We start from the raw sequence: 16,526 nt of genomic DNA, 5'->3' as shown, positions 1-16,526 counted from the left end.
TGTTTCTCTCTGCCGTGGAAAGGATGCATCGTTGTCGGTAGTTTCGATGTTGTACTACACACGGCACGGCATATGAAAATAATCAGATACAGAAATATTGCGATTAGTGCATATTGCAAAAAATATATGAGACGAGAAAAGTATATGTTTATTAAAACATAATTCCATTCATGCTGTTACGTAGCTTTTCCTTTTATTTATATTGCACGACTCAACGTTAGCAGCACCCAGTATGTACCGAAAACTATCATAATTCTTAATAATCTGTGTGAGCTTAACTTTACATCTCAAATGATAAACAACCAGACAAAAACTTGTTAAATAAGTTAAAAACTAGAACCTGCCCTAATTACTTCATGCTTTTTCCGAGATTCCAAAACACAAATACTGCTCAATCGAAGTACAACCAGGCGTGCTTCAGAGACTCATAAAACGTGAATTTATACATAACATTGTGACAATGTGTCACTTTCTCTGGGGGCTGGACGGAATCGGACAGATGGAACCATCCACGCAATAAATAACACGTGTTTTATCACGCCGCGACACGCCTAACATAACAACACACACCCCGGGGGAAGGACACAACACCAGGAAACAGGTTGCCAATTTTTGTTGCTGTGACCACGCAAGGTCAATTACGGGACAGGTTTCGCTCCTTCTAGCTGCTAATAGCCACACCACATATTCTCCAGCAATGGAAAGTGTTTTGGCAGCCAACATTTTTATTGGCAGCCGTGATATGCGTGATGTTGATGCATTTCCCTTGCCAACGAGACGAAAGCAAACCTGCAGCTTGTGTGCCTGTCTGTCTGGAGCCGGTCTGTGCTGTCTCTCCTTTCTGTCTGGTGTGTGGTGTTGCTCTCGCTCTAATTGCATCATTGATTTTCGTTACAAAGCGAATGCATTTCTCCCCGCCGACCGCAACCGGACGACAGGTGTACGGTGATGATGATCATCGCGCTCGCTGTTACCCACCGGTTCGGACAAATGAACGCTTTCGCTATCCTTTACAGGATGGCACGATGAGGCGTTCGTTCGTACACAAAACACTCATACACACGTCTCGCACACGCGCTAGACAGGAAGGTTTCGTGTACATTGGGCGTTGTGTGAATTATCGATTTTCTACGATTCAAACGATTTTCCGCCGACAGTCGTGATTCTCCCAGCCACGTTTGAAAACCCGTAACGTTTTTGGATTGGCAATTAATTTAAGCCACAAAACGACATGGATATAATTGCACCTTTTAAACGTTGCAATTTTAGTGAAGCTATCTTTCTATCTCTCAAAGCGCAGTCACGATAATTACCTTAATATATTCAACATTTAAAAAATGTGTTTTTTTTTTCAAACAACTCGACCTTAAGTTTTATTATTTTTTTGAGTTTGTCCTATAAAATAGAATAATAAATTGGTAACGGTAGAACGGCAGACTTGTTTAACCTCAAACTTTAGTGGCTGTTGTGCTTATACAGATATATGAAATCAATGAAAGCCAGAACTGATCACTCCATTATTTCCTGAGGTTGTTATTGAAATAATAAAAGGAGCGACCGGTTAAAGAGGAATTTATTTGTCCTGTAGTAGATCAACACACTCATCCATTTTCTAATCTTAACGATGCATTCTATAAGAAAAATATTCCACAAAAACTCAGGTCCTTATAAATCATAAGCTAGACAATCAAAATAATTAATTTAAACTGCGACCCTTCGAAACATATAACCACTCATCAGAAGCTCACCTTTAAATGGAATGCAACGCGTCCCAAACAACATTAATTCAGACGCGACTGTACACGCTTCTTCAACATTATCGTGTCTATTTCCGTGAAAAACCATGCTTACGCAACCGGTGCCAGGAACCGGGCACCATATCGATCCGGGATACACACCGCCATAACCAAAACAGACGCCCGACTATGAAATGCATCACTGCCCAAAACAATCCCGCGCGCACACGCCGGCACTGCCGCTGCACTAGCCACCAACAATCGCGCCATTCGATCCGCAAAAACCCGAGGAAAGCAGCAACCAACCAAAAACAAAAAAAAAGAATCACTGCAGACAACGATAAACCCTCCACCGACAACCGGAGCGAGCATGAAATGTAGGTCAAACATGGAAACCATCCCACAACCATCCTCCTTTTTCCTGCTTCCACAAATGTTCCACTGACTGGCGCGGTCCGCGCGCTCGGTTGCAGCAGTTGCATCGTGTCTTTTCTGTGGTATGTTACCGCTGCTTTTGGGGGCGCACATTGCCCAAGGGGATATGAATGAAGGGCGGGAAAAGGTAGAGCGAAGAAGTGCAAAGTTTCCTTCGACTCCTCCACATTAGCAGCTTACCTCCGGTGGGATTATAAATAGCTTAAAAATAGCTACTTTCCTGAGCGATACGCGGAAGCAGCAACCATCTTTCCGGTTAGGAATGCGCATCGTCGACTGCATTCTACGCGGATGATCGTTGAATGCAAACAAAATGCAAACGGGCACTAGCGAACAGTGTGGTGTGATGGGTTCAATCCGAACGAACTCCATATGAATAGCTTCTATTCAGTTGTCGAAGATCGTATATTGATCGTATATATCGTATATATATTATGAATTATATTCATGATTAACAACAACGAACATTCCGAACGAACTTTCGCCCCAAACAGCTTGAGTTTTGCAAATTATGACAATAAAAGGAGTGCACATGTATACGAATCACCATACGCCATCCATCATCACCATCAGTAATCGATTAAGGTATATTTATTTTGCATTCCGGATCCACTATTTACGCAGTTCCTGTTGGTGGAGAGAGGACGAAGTCTAATCGTTAAAGTAGGTCACCGACGAGGGAAGACCATACATACCACTGTCGGCGTGCAACGGTTCTGTACGAAGGGTCGATAGAACTCACTACTGCCTAGGCACGAACTCATAATTGTACGTGCACTATAAACAAACAAACTCAATGACAAAATTCCACAGCTGAGATGCCGGTGGATGCTGTCGCTCGCTGCCAGTAAACGTTATAATGAAACAATCATTTCGAGAGTAGCGAATAATTCCAACGTTACACAACATGGGAAACATAAAAATCGATCATTGCCTTCCCTTCAAACGTTGTGACGTCTCTTGTCCTTTGCTCCAATTTAGAGTTCATCCATGTTTTATTCTGCATGCTTTTTCCATTTTGCCGAAGGCAAATGTGGTTCAACATGGTGTGCATTTCGGGGGGAGGATGGTATAAAACCATTAAGCTTAATTTAATTGCGATGTGATAACATGTTCGCGCACAAAGTGAAAAGGGAGGGGCGATGTTTTTAGACAGTCATGTCAGATTAATATTTTATCCTTCTGACTATTTTTAATGTATCGAAAAGCGGGCAATGCATGGCCAGCGGGCTTTTCTCCAGTGAGGTTTACTGTATTTTTAACAGTATTTTAAAGATGTGACTATCGTAAGACTTTCACGAGTTAAGTCTTTTATATAATTGCTACAGTATCGTTGGAGTAATTTTTTTCCTGTATCATTAGGTGCTCTACTTAGTAATGTTCTGTTTTCATTTTGATTGATTTTGATGAGTTCATTTGGTTTTATTAAATTTTATGTTTGTTAATTGGGGGAAAAATTGGAAATTTTAATTTAAATATTAGATAATTCCGAGTATTGCTCATCACTATTACTGTCTTTTTGTCAAATTCTTGTCGAAACTTGTCCTCAGTTTAAGAGACATTCTAAGACTCAACGCATTGTTGGATCTTTTCATATTACTTTAACAATGGGTTAAACGGAAAAGGTGATTTTCTGATAGTGCAATAGCTAGAGAATTAAGCAGTAAGGCAAAAAAAACTGAATCGTTTATAGACGTTTTACCTGGTTTAGCATTAAAAGTGTGATTTTTCACATGCTAATCAATTTACCATGCTAAGCTGGTCGTTTATGTCACAATATGTTCGATTTGACTTCAATGATTATTATAGTTATAGATTCTCAAATGCTGAGTTGTCCGCTGAGTTTGTTAAACAACTCCGTTCCTTTATACTAATCTGGTCATACCAGCTGTTCATCGTCTTTGAACGCTTTTGATCTTCCTACACGAAGACTGTCGACAACGTCGAAATCGCCGTTGCTTAAGAGACGGAACCACTTCTGACGCTTAAAGCAGCATTACTGTACACATGTACCGGTCTTTGATAAACAGAACACCCCAAATGGATCGCTTGAAACCATAAGTCTTGCTACAAACGATGAAAAAGACACGAAATCAGCCATATTGAGGCCCCCATTACAATATGATTATTACAAGCAAATAGCAAAATTTTTGATGTAGTTTGTTAACTATATGCCTCACCATGCTAATTTTCTGGATAAGTAAATATCGAACGCCCGTTTCAGCCACCTTATTCGACAAACCAAACGGACATTGCTTAGTTGCGGACCTACTTAATAATAAATAAAGGCTTCTCTGAAACGCAATACAATCACAATCAGTTTTGCACCAATAGTCAATATTCTATACCAATGTTTAGAAAGAATTCCAATTCGACTTGACATACAATCACTAAGCAATGTATGTAGAATTTTTTACTTGCTTAATACATACAGCTTCACTCTTATTTTCAAATACTGAGATAATCAATCGACTAGATTGATGGGTTGCCCAAATAGTAAATAAAAAATTAATTATATAACTGTAATCCGTCCCTATCACACAGTAACGACAGAACTCAGCCGGAAAACTGTTGTCGTTGAATTAGTCACTTTAATCACACTTTAATTCGTAGCAAATTAACAAATTTTACCATTTGCTCACTCGTCAACCTCCAGCAGTGAAAGCTTTCCGTGCTTTTCTCTTGCTCTCTCCCACCTAAACACACCTTTGGCCGGATGCCGGTGTAAGCTTCCTAACTTTTATACTTCCACCCACTCAGCTACAAAAACGGTACGTTTTTGCTATGTCAAGGATAGTCAGGAGCGCCATTTGCTTGTTGCTCCTTATCCTACCCTTTATCCCCCCTCCTTATCCCCGGTAACACGCTTTAACCAAACACCTTAAAGTGGCGCATCCCATCTGTGCTCCCTTCCTTCACGGTGAATTGTTGCGTGGTGGAAAACTGAAAATACATTTTCCCGTCAAATATTCCCAACGAAAACGTATCAAATTTTCTGAAAATTAACGCTCCTGTCCAGCAGGATTCCGTGTAATGATCTGGCGGGTGCGCACACCGAAAATAAATTACAAATAACCATTCTGACCGTGATGCAACTCAATTATCATCAGTCAATAATGTGTCCGGGAAAAGCGAATGGCCGCATAAACGAGATTGGGATTTCGCAACGTTACCCAGTAATGGGGTCCACCACCAAGCTTTAAAGTACAGCTTCTCGTTTTGCCACACCACGACACCAATACAGCAATCCCGGGGTGATGGGGACGGGAGTTTGAGAGGAAGATAGCGGAAGCTTCCTAAAAGCATACCCAAAAACGGGCGGCGCAAGCTTAAGGACACGGACGGCATCCACACAGATCCCAGATGTTGTATAATAACTTTTTTTTGTCGTGTGAGAGAATGGGAAGCAAATGGATCGATAATTCTGATGCTGGAAAGCTACACTGTGCGCGTGTGAGTGTGCTTGTGTGAAAAAGAGAAAAATAAAGCGAAAGAGAGAGAGAGAAAGAGCTTTCTTTTCCGCCCAACATCCCCCCATCCATAATCTCAAGCATCTTTCCTCGACAGAGACGCTTTTCCGTGGGAAAAGCGGAAAAAAGCCAAAATGGGCTCCGCCAGTTTACTCTCTTCGCCGGCTCTTAGCTCTCACTCACTCTGTCTCTCTTTTAGTCCTCGCCCCGATAGCGGTTATTATTTTGACCACTTTCCATTTCCCGGCAGTTCCCCTTACTTTCCCCTTCGGCATTTTCCTCACGTCACAACACACCCAGCATCACTCTCTGTGTGTATTTTTTGCTTCCACAAAACGGAAGCTGTGAAAAAAGGCCGGGGAAAACGTTGGAGACGGTATTCGCTTTTGCTATAGTCCTCCGGATGGAAGTTTTCGTGATGCAATGATGATGACAAACACAGGACCTCTTACCATCCTCATGGTTCCATTAGGAACGAGTCCAGGGACGACGTCTATCCGGGGAAAAGGCCAAGTGAAAGGAACAACAACAGCGGCCAAACGAATGATTTTTGTGCAAACGCGGAAAAGAGATGGAGGGCATGGGCCTGGTTTTCCCGGGGCCATTTCGAAAACATTTTCAGAAGGAACACGAACGGATGGAACGTAAACATGCACGTTCGCCATGTTGCTTTTAATGGTGCTGGTGGTGGCCTGAATTTTCATTTCCATTCCGCTCATTCTGCTATATTTTCGTCTCATTTTCCACCATTCATTCATTACTGTTCATCGTGTGATGAGAAGAGCAAAGCTTTTAGAATGAAGATGTTTTTATTCCTGTACTTCGTTAGTATCCGGAAAAAAAACATGAAACATGTTTTGTAAATTCCTTGCGCCTTAAATAATACAGCGAATCGATTGGCTCGCGTGTAGCAATAAGCCATTTTTGGCCAGCACTTTCTGGCGTGAACAACAGATAGTGAGCGAGCCGCATGTTCACACCATCTTCGTTAAGCTTCTCATGCGAAGAATGCGGATCACAAACCCCCTCCCCAAACACACACACACACACACACACGCACGCACGGCGTGCTTGTTATGTGCATGTATTAAGGCGCTCTATATGTCTTCATGCCTTTCCAAGCATCCTTTGAAGGCCGCAAAAGGATGCCTTAGAGAAATAGGAAGAAAAAAGCTTTCACCCCATCCCCACTCGATTCACCCCACACTGTCTTCTCTTTCTCTGTCTCTCTCACACTCGCCGACTGTTTCTCTCTTTCTATCCTCACCATCTTTCAATGGCCCTTGGGGAGCTTTTTATCGTCGAACAAGGGGGACCATACAAGGGGAGGTCAGTGGTGAGGAGGAAGTTGCGAGTGTGTATGTGTGTGTGTGTGTGGGAGGGGAAGGGGGCTAGCGATGATGAAATTCTGCAAATCCAAGCAAACGTTGCCCAAGAAAAAGGGACGCCCAATCCAAAGGAAAAGCACAGCAACCACTGCTCGCACAGAGTCAAGGACGTGAAGCCGAGATCCCCCACCATCGTGGATCTTTACTTTTGGTGCATAAAAAAAACGCTAAAAGTGTACAGCTCTTATACTTATGTCCTTGGAGTTTTTGAATGGTGGTCGCACAACCGCAAGTAACCACAACCCCGGGCTGCTGATGATGATAAATATAATTAATTTAAAAAAAATGACAATCCCACATCGGAAAAGCTCCTGGCCGGGGGGAGGGTGGGTCGCGGAAGATTTTTCATCTCGTAACGGAAAGAACGGAACATTTTGCTGGAAGCAGAATGGGGGGAAATCGATTTTATACCGTGTGTACCACACGGAGTTGCTGGATTCCCCGTAACCAGATGTGGTCGAAACACTGGTGGCGCTATGAAAATGCTTGCGAAAATAATATCGCACGAATTGAGATCGAACCCAACTTAAAGCTGAGAGGTTACAATCGGTGTACTTCACAGATTTGATTAGTGAATGGTCCCACGGGTTTATTAAATTTAATCATACGAAGGTGGCTGTCCATTGAGAATTCCACGAAGAACGGCAAGAACCAGAAAGTTTAGAGAAATGGACAGCGAGCTGAATTGTTTAAAAGGGCTGTTTACGTAACATAATGATGAAAAGTCCGTATAACTAGGTTTCTATTATATCTTTTCTTTAATATATGCTTCATGTTTTTTTCAATAAGCAGCCATATTAAGAAGCCGAAATTCAAGTTCGCTACCAGAGTTCATTACAAATCTGGGAAGCTTTTTCCATTTCTGGGGTTTGTCTTGAAGAAGTATCCATTAGCATTACCAGCATAAGAAAATTCTGGCTAACCCAGAGTATTATGGGTACAATATCTTTGCCCTTACAATCCTCCCACTTATAAACTGTAAAAAATGACACTTGAAACATTTATGGATAAACTTAGTTTATAAACATCAATATTTGATATTCATCACCGCTTAATGCTACCCATGAGACTCTATTTTACAATGCAGCCCTACAGACCAAAGTAAACAAATCGTCTAGACAAATAAATTTAACTTTTTTTTTACATTATTTTTCCATGAGTATATCCAAAAATACAAATTCATAAAAAATCATAAAGATAAATTAATTTAAAAAAAAATCACATTAAAAAAACTCTATATATTATTTCAAGGGAAATAAGATTAAGTGAATAAATCGCGACATTTTAAATATTTCCACACTCACATAAAAACCCCACCACGATAAGATACTCATTAGAATAACTTCATAAAAAGGTGTTAAAAAGACAAGAAAAATACTTCTTTCGGTTGCACTGTATCGATTGTTCCTTTCGGAAGCATCCGTATATTTTTATCCCACCGAAAAACATTCCGTAAACCCCGTGAAGGGAAGCCATTGCGTACGTTGCCTGAATCGCAAATTGGGTGTCTCGGTTCATCGTTCACAGGGATCCTTTATAGTTGATGACCGGACGGTCCTTTCGGGCTGAGGAAGTGAATTGAAAACACTGCGTATAAAAATCAATGCCAATGTTTTTCCCCCTCCAAGGTCTCCACAAGATCTTGTGATAGATGAAAAATTATGTGTGTAACACAAAAACAATAATCCGTTTGGCATACTTTACGCTTTGTTCAATTCACAATTGAATAATTGAACGTTATTGCATAGAAATATTTTTAAAAACAAAACAAATTTCTTGAAAATACAAAACAAATCAACGCGGAAAGATGATTCCCGGGAAGGACACACACATTTTCGTATCAAAAGGCTCAAAAATTCGCACACCAGGAAAAGTCCTGGTTCGGAAAAAACCAGACTACAAGCAATACGCAAGAACACAAACAGCACGGCGCGCGACTGCTGAAATGCGCCTTGCGTATTTGGGGCGTTTGCTTTTATCGATTTTCCATTTTCCGCCGCCCGGTTGCGTATGTGTCGTCGTCGGTAGCTTTGGAAACGGCAGCGTGCAGGTAAATAATTCGGAAATATACGGTAAAGTTATGCATTATGTAGAATTGAATAGCTAACCATTAATTTAAAAACTCGCATCACAGTTAAATCTATAATATAAATAAAATATAAAAAGAAAAAAAAACATTCCTTTCTGATAATATTTTCCCAAAAAACTTTACCAAAAACTCACGTTTTTGTACAATGTTATACTGCTCCCGGGACAAAAATGTACCGCTTTTACATTGTCCATACACATACACAATCTGGATATATAGTCTGATCAAAATATGCGAACCAAACGTTCACTGCTCACGTACGAGGCCAAGCGAAAACCACTTTTTCCTAGGCAGGCAGGAACGATGTTTTTTTTTTCGTTCAGCTGAGGACCTGCTTTTTCCGTCCTTTGCCGTTTTCCTGCTGCGTTGGAAAATCGATAAATATTGATCAATTTCCCACGGGCACACCGTACAACACCGGGCGCAGATAGCTCCAGTGCAGAGGGCGAGAGAGCGAGAAAGAAGAGCGTAAGGGATAGAGAGGGATGGAGTGAGCTTGTGGGAGAGCCGCCATACCATACCACTGAACAGGCACGTGCGCGTCATTCGCGACCATTTGCCCATAATGTGCAGGGCACGGAAGATGGTCCTGGCGCTGTTGTTTCCATTTGAATACAAGGACAACACCTAGAAGGCGACGGTAGTGGAGACGAAGGAGCCGTAGAACGGGGAACAATCTTTCCCGTTCTGCTGTGCCTGGTAAGCGGCGATGCTGGACGACGCGTTAATGGTTGTTGGTGTGACGGAGAAGGAACCGATCCGTTCAACGGTATGCGATGTTTTATGTGATGCATCAACATAAGCCCGGAAAATGTTGTGCGAACCCGATGGATAAGTTACTCGACGAATGAATCGACGCATGAAAACATTTAAATGTGACTATTGTGAGAGAGAAAAAAAAAAGATCTTTTGATTCAGAATGTTACAACTGTTCCACATGACCTAATCAAAGGTACAAATTAAGTACAAATCAAAACTCTCCAAGGTTTTTTTATACATTTATAAATAAAAAAGGCAAAACCGATAGAGGTACTTTGAGACTGATTTAGACACATTTAAATCACACTATTGAATTTCCGTGCAAGCCCATCGTCCAGCGCGTAGGACGAAATATCGTACAACGGAAAGTTTAATTTAAAAATTAAAATTAATTTGACAGGAATGCCAGAAATGGCTTGCAGAGACTTCTTAAAGTTAAAACGGCACAAGAATGGTGTTAGTAGTCGAGAATTTTGTCAAATAAAACACAATACAATCGCTGATAATATACCAAACTTAGTTCTTTACAAGAAAGAAGTGGAACAACCAACAGTAGAAGTAGACTTTTAAAAGTTTTAAGTAATTAAGTATTTGCAGCGCTTGGGCAAGCGTTTACGACATGGCGTGCAAACATCAATATTAGCACCAATTTATCATGACTCTTTGGAACAATTTTCAGTTTGTTAACCTAACTTAAAGTTAACCTCTATTTAACCCAACTCTCGCAACATTTTCAATTTTCTTCGTCTGAAATTTCATCTTCGTGCATAAAACGCTTGCGAAGCGTTACGAATGCGTTAATCGAGAAAACTTTTGGATAGAATCGATTTTAACTTGCAAAAGATCTTGGAACAGTGGAAAGAGATAACCACTTAAACCTTTAAATGAAGAATAATAAAAACTGTGTTGACTCATAAAAGAAACATGCTTACGGTGGGGGTTGGAGTTCTATAAAAATCCCTATATTTATCACAACTCAACCGCGATCAATTCGGTGCATTTTTTTTACTGACAAATTTCCAATTCACATTGCACTTATCAACCCATTAAATACAGTAGAAAACGAATCCAACAACGATAGTTTACATTCGGCATACATGTCAGCGCAAACAGATGCGCCACTTTTAGTGGCACTCATCGTATCGGGTATCCTTTCCGCCTGGCCGTACAATGTGTGGTGCGGTTCCGTCTGGACATCGTCGGTGGAGGAAGGCGTAAAGGCAATGTGCAACAGTTCACCGATCAATCCGCTGGTATGCGTAAAACCAGCTACAGAGCCTTCACAAATCGCTCGCAACACACAGCTCCGGCCATTCAAGCCTTTTCTGTTGAGACAAAACATTACACATTAGATCAACTAGCATTAGACATCTAGACCCGAATTCTAGACCAGACAAACAACGTACTGATCGAACAGTTGTTCCAGCATGCGATAAAACGTCCATCGAGATTGTGATGAAGTAGATGCAGATTCTGCAGGCACGTCTCCACCGGTCCAACTGTCATCCAACTGATCAGTGTAACGTTCGTACAACTTCTGAGGTGATATCACTAGTGGCGTCCTCGTCACGGTTTCTCGCCTGCGAAGGCCATCATGCGGTGCACGGGCCGTCTCAAACTCATGGCGATCGAGAAAGGGCGGTATCCAGTGCGATGAGTTCCACGGTAACAGATAGACCGATTTGAACACGTATCCCATCGTGACGGATTCGAGCTGTATATCGGCCGGAATACCGAAACCTCCGATCAGCTGCAAACGTTGTGGATTGGCGCGTGGAAAGATTAAAAAGCGTCGCTGGCGTGATTTGGCCCGATCGTTGTCACTTGTCCCCGACACGGCAAGGAAATATGATAGCAGCACTAGAAGTGCTAGCTGCACTGGATTTAATGCTGACATTATGCAATGCTGACAGTTTGCACTCCCAACAGGCACTAAATCATGCTGAAGCAATTGGAAGTCACACTGCTGAGACGCACGAAAACAGGTACTTGGACAGGCAGAATTCTAGAACCCAATTTACAAGTAGGTGCAATATTCCAAGACAATACATGATTTGCAACAGGGTCGCAATGGGTTGTCCCGTTGCACTTTCAGTACCGAGGTATGCGAAAAACTCACCCAACCGCTAACTGAACTAAAAGAATTTATCACTTTGGTGTACAAATAAATTGCAACATAGTCTTCCCCTTTTAGCTAGTACAACGTCAGAAGATATTAACCTCACATTTTTGACATAAATCACATACAATTTACAATAAAAAGGTACTTGTAGTTGTTACTAATTTAAAATGCTACTAAGCTATCCGGTTTTATTCTTTTCTTTGAAACCTCTTCAATGTTTGAAATTTAACAATTCTTGATGATCTTGAATAGATCTTGTTGAATGGATGATATATTCCAGATCTCCAAAGCTGTGAATTTGATTTTAAAAAATTTGTTAATGCAACAATTCGCTTAACGTTCCCAAACCACGACCTTTGATACGTCTATTCTGTGGTGCCAATTCCAAAATATATTAAAACACAACCAAGCTCTGCGAAATCATATATGAAGCAACCACTAATGCCAAAATGCTTAAACTATTTGACTTTTCCGGTGTGTATTTATCAAATTTATATTTGTTGATATCAAACGCATTTACGCATTATAGGGAATTAACTAAAATATGATAGAATACCACTAATTTACTGAATACTGAGTTTAAAGTTTCAGTCCCAATTGAACGAAAAATAGACATAATATTCGTGATGAGATAAAGGTCAAAGGCAAAAAATAAAAGATTTAGTTTGGGCTACCAAAGAAACCAACGTTTGATGATAATTTGGATTTATTTCTCTTGTTATTTAAAGTTTTAGACCTTTCTATAAAACTTCCCCTTTAACTAAATAGACACTTATCAATCGTTCGTTAAATCCTGTCCTGCATCTGGAACTACTAAGCAACTTACGTAAGAAACCCCAAACATCTACACCATGAAAATGTTGTTGACGATCGTAAAGTATTTCAGCATGCATTAAAACAACATACGGTTGAAATGAATACAAAAACATACAAACAAACACAATCCACATACAATGCTGACCAGCAAACAACCATGACAGCGTGCTGTTCCCGATGCAGACGAAACCGAACAACAACGGTATACCGACAAATGCGACGATGAAACAACTTCCACCGCGTAAAACCGCATAAACTGCATCGGACAAACACAGCAAAGAAAGGAAAACGAAAAACAAAAAGGCCAACATAAAAATAGTGTTTGCTGACGGTGGCGACTTTGAAAGTTGAAGGAACTCGTCCACTCCGTCCGTTGGTATGTGCGCACTGTGTGTGTGTGTGTGTTTGTACTGGAAAAACTAGTTAATAGTTCAATCTTCAACGTTGCTCAGCCCCACGCGTTTATGGAACACATGTGCGCGGAAGTGTGCTGTTTGGTAAGTTATACACACTGAGATGCTAAAGGGGGAGACAGAGCAAGAGAGAGAAAGAGAGAACTAGAAGGAAAGATGCTCCATCATCGACCATCCCCCCACATTCATTACATTAGACACACGCCAGTCGCCGTGTGTAACGGTGCTCAAGGGGAATGTATGTAAGAAGACACAGACTCAATAAATGCGCGAAATAAACGGGCGTGAGGTGTGAGACGAAGGAGAGAAAGTGTGTACAGGGTCCCATATCCCGATGCAGAGTTCCGACACTTTCCACATAACCAGAAGACACTTCAGCTCAATGCATTTTCCTGAAGTAGTTGGTGTGTTAGTGCATTCGGTGGTAGTTGGTTAGGGGGGACCCAACGAACGATACAAAGAGGTGTTGCGGCAGGTGAGGGAGCTTGCTCGGATGGAAAATGTACTTCAATTTCAATATCCATCCCTTCAAACCACCCTCCAAAAAGCTGAGCGAGACGGCTGACTCCAGGGAAAGAGCAGGACGGATTGAGGAATAGATGCAGCAGCGCGTTACTCTCGCCACATAAATAGTGTGCCGTCGACTACTGCTCGATCGGTTGCAAACATCGTAAAGGGCTAACGTGGAAAAGAGATAGAGCAAGCAAGAGAGAACAAATGACAGAGAGAAAATTGAGTAGAAAAGTGTACGGTTACTTCCACCCTTTACCTATTCTCACTACGCCAACATAAAAAAAACTCACCCGCTTGCTTGGCAAAATCGATCGAGCATGCTTTATTTTCATTCCACCAACAACTCACACCCTGGCCACCATACCATAGCACTCCACACACCTCATCTCTTTACTAGCACTACACACACGCTGCTTTATGCATGTGTGTGTATGTGTTTGTGCGTATGTTTCAATTTTAATCCACCTTCAACAAATGGCCTCCAACCACGGCCACGGAACATGATCAACGGCGATTTTTGTGCTCTACATGAACCAATAGCCATCGAATGGCATGAGAAAATTACTGAAATAATCAATTTTTTATTAAACTACCTAGTGTGCACACAAACAAAATTTTATTTAAAAAAATATATTAAACCACACACATTCACCAAACGAGCGAGCGACATGGGGTCGCGCTTAATAAAGTGAAAAATGTAATAATAAAAACATTTTTAAAGGATTTAAAATGCATTCCGTAACTAGTTTGACATCAACACAAAACAGTACCAGTATGCCGGTGAATAGAGGACAAAACAAAACAGTGGAGGTCGTCACCACCCGCTGACACGACGACGCATTTCCACCAACACGGGCTGAATTATAGCATGAACTATTTTTATACCCAAACAAAGTTACCAGCACACACACACACTTCAGAGCTCCACAAACGGCAGTGTTGCCCTCACGCGATGCATCGTTGTGATTCCATGGCAACACATGCACACTTTTGCTGGTAGCCCTCCCGTGTAGCATCACACACAGTGCCCCACGTGTTCGAGGATGACTTATTTTCGTTGCATCAGAATGTTTTAAGTACATCATTGCTGTGCATCATCAATTTGCACAATATGTTAACACTATTCAGCTCCATGTTACTGGGTGCAATTTTAACGTGAAGATCACCAGCATTTAATAACGTCTTGCTCAGTACTTGAAACAGGGGACGGGGGCTTTTTGGGGGAAAAAATTGCAAAAAATTCTTTTCATGTGTAAGGAAAGCCAAACTGTTAACCCAAACAAATCCAAAATTTTTAATTCTTGTAATTGATAGCGATGCCGGTGTTCACACGCAGGAATGCAAATACAGGAATACCCTGGACATAACAACCATACCAGCAAGGTGCATTCGGTCTATGCTGTTTGCAAAGTGATTAACACAGTTTTAAGGTGAGACTGAGCAGTAACAGAGACATAATCAAACTATCTTGTTCGATATGGTTTGTCTCTAGCAAAATTATACACATTTCCATTTGTTCATGACACATGACTTATCTACCACCATCACGATGATGCATCGCCATCGCTGATAAGCTGTTAATTAATGCATCTTGTGGTGCTTGAATAAATAATTGAACTTTAGGAATATTGACCGGGGTGGCCCCCATTAAACATTCAAGCTAGTGGGTGAACTAAACCTGCGCTTCATACCGAAAAATTAAAGCCCAGTCCTGTCGCAAAATGCACACAAACCAGCATGAACATTCGGATAAGCTTTTTCGAATCGATCGACCATAATTCGTTCACACGAAACACCAGTGACTAGCGGCAATCAGGGGAAGCTAAATAATAGGGTGACCTAGATACTTATTTTAGCTTGCCTGTGTTTATCGAACCGATTCCTACTAACCCGGGGTAGAAACGAATGTTTCCTCGGAAGCTCATCGAAAGCCATACAGCGAGGACCTCGCTTCATTATTGATTTGACGACATAATTAACGTTGAAAGCGTGTGAGCTCTATTTTTAACACACCCATAAAGCAAGCAACACCATAAAGACCATCTCCTCTCTTTCACCCTGCTGGCTTTTACACTGTTATCGTTCCCCAAGCGTCGTCGTTATCGATTAGCATCGATTACTGTCGCATGACCCGTTGGCAATGTGCTAACAACCGTTTCCTTGACGGCAGAGGTCAAAATGCCGGGTAAGGTTTACACCGCCATGATAAGAAAAATATGATGTACAGATGGCTTTTCTTCACAAATCAATCGCAAATATGTATTTTCTGGGCAGATGGGTGATAGATTTGACTTTTACCATTCGACACCATGTACATAACATTATATTCGTCCACTTATGTGAGAAAACGTTTTTCTTTCCATAAATTATTTCATCAATTTCATCAAAATAATAGGAGCAAAGTTTGAAGCTTTGCCCCAAATTTTCCTTGTTGCATTAGTACAAGATCATGGCATTTATACTGTATTTCGTTGATTCTAACGAAATTACATAATCAAAAATAATCCGCGTTTCAATGGTGTCTTCTTTTTATGGAATGTCTTGGCAACGATAAAAATTGACATATGCTATACGAAGAGCAGAACGAAATGTCATTCAATGATTAATGATCATCAGCGAATTAGTGAACGTGTACTGTAGTGTATGGCAGAGATGGGAAATTCTAATTGAATGTATGAATCCAATCCGACTCAAGAATATAAAAATTCTGATATGACTCCTAAACAATGCGGAGTTGGATCTGGGGCTCCAGATTATATTGGGTTTTTTTTTACTTTCGTTTGGG

At 41.1% G+C, this 16,526-nt stretch overlaps 1 protein-coding gene across 1 annotated transcript; it reads right to left on the bottom strand.

Moving 5' to 3' along the window:
* Positions 1 to 10,901: 10,901 nt before the first annotated feature.
* LOC128298567 (uncharacterized) lies at positions 10,902 to 11,774 on the bottom strand. The gene is made up of 2 exons (XM_053034334.1): positions 11,284 to 11,774; positions 10,902 to 11,202 (listed from the first exon to the last, which is right to left on the bottom strand). The coding sequence occupies exons 1-2, from the start codon at positions 11,772 to 11,774 to the stop codon at positions 10,902 to 10,904; spliced, it is 792 nt and encodes a 263-aa protein (XP_052890294.1).
* Between the last annotated feature and the right edge of the window lie 4,752 nt (positions 11,775 to 16,526).

The sequence above is a fragment of the Anopheles moucheti genome, chromosome 2 (genome assembly GCF_943734755.1).
Source record: "Anopheles moucheti chromosome 2, idAnoMoucSN_F20_07, whole genome shotgun sequence".
NCBI classification, from domain to species: domain Eukaryota; kingdom Metazoa; phylum Arthropoda; class Insecta; order Diptera; family Culicidae; genus Anopheles; species Anopheles moucheti.
The sequence above is the reverse complement of the archived record's forward strand: the minus strand, read 5'-3'. Positions and strand labels throughout refer to the sequence as shown.

Coding starts and splice junctions, on each gene's coding strand:
- LOC128298567 (XM_053034334.1), bottom strand. CDS start 11,774: ATGTCAGCATTAAATCCAGTGCAGCTAGCACTTCTAGTGCTGCTATCA. Junction 11,203..11,283: donor CTGGAACAACTGTTCGATCA/GTACGTTGTTTG, acceptor TTGTCTCAACAG/AAAAGGCTTGAATGGCCGGA.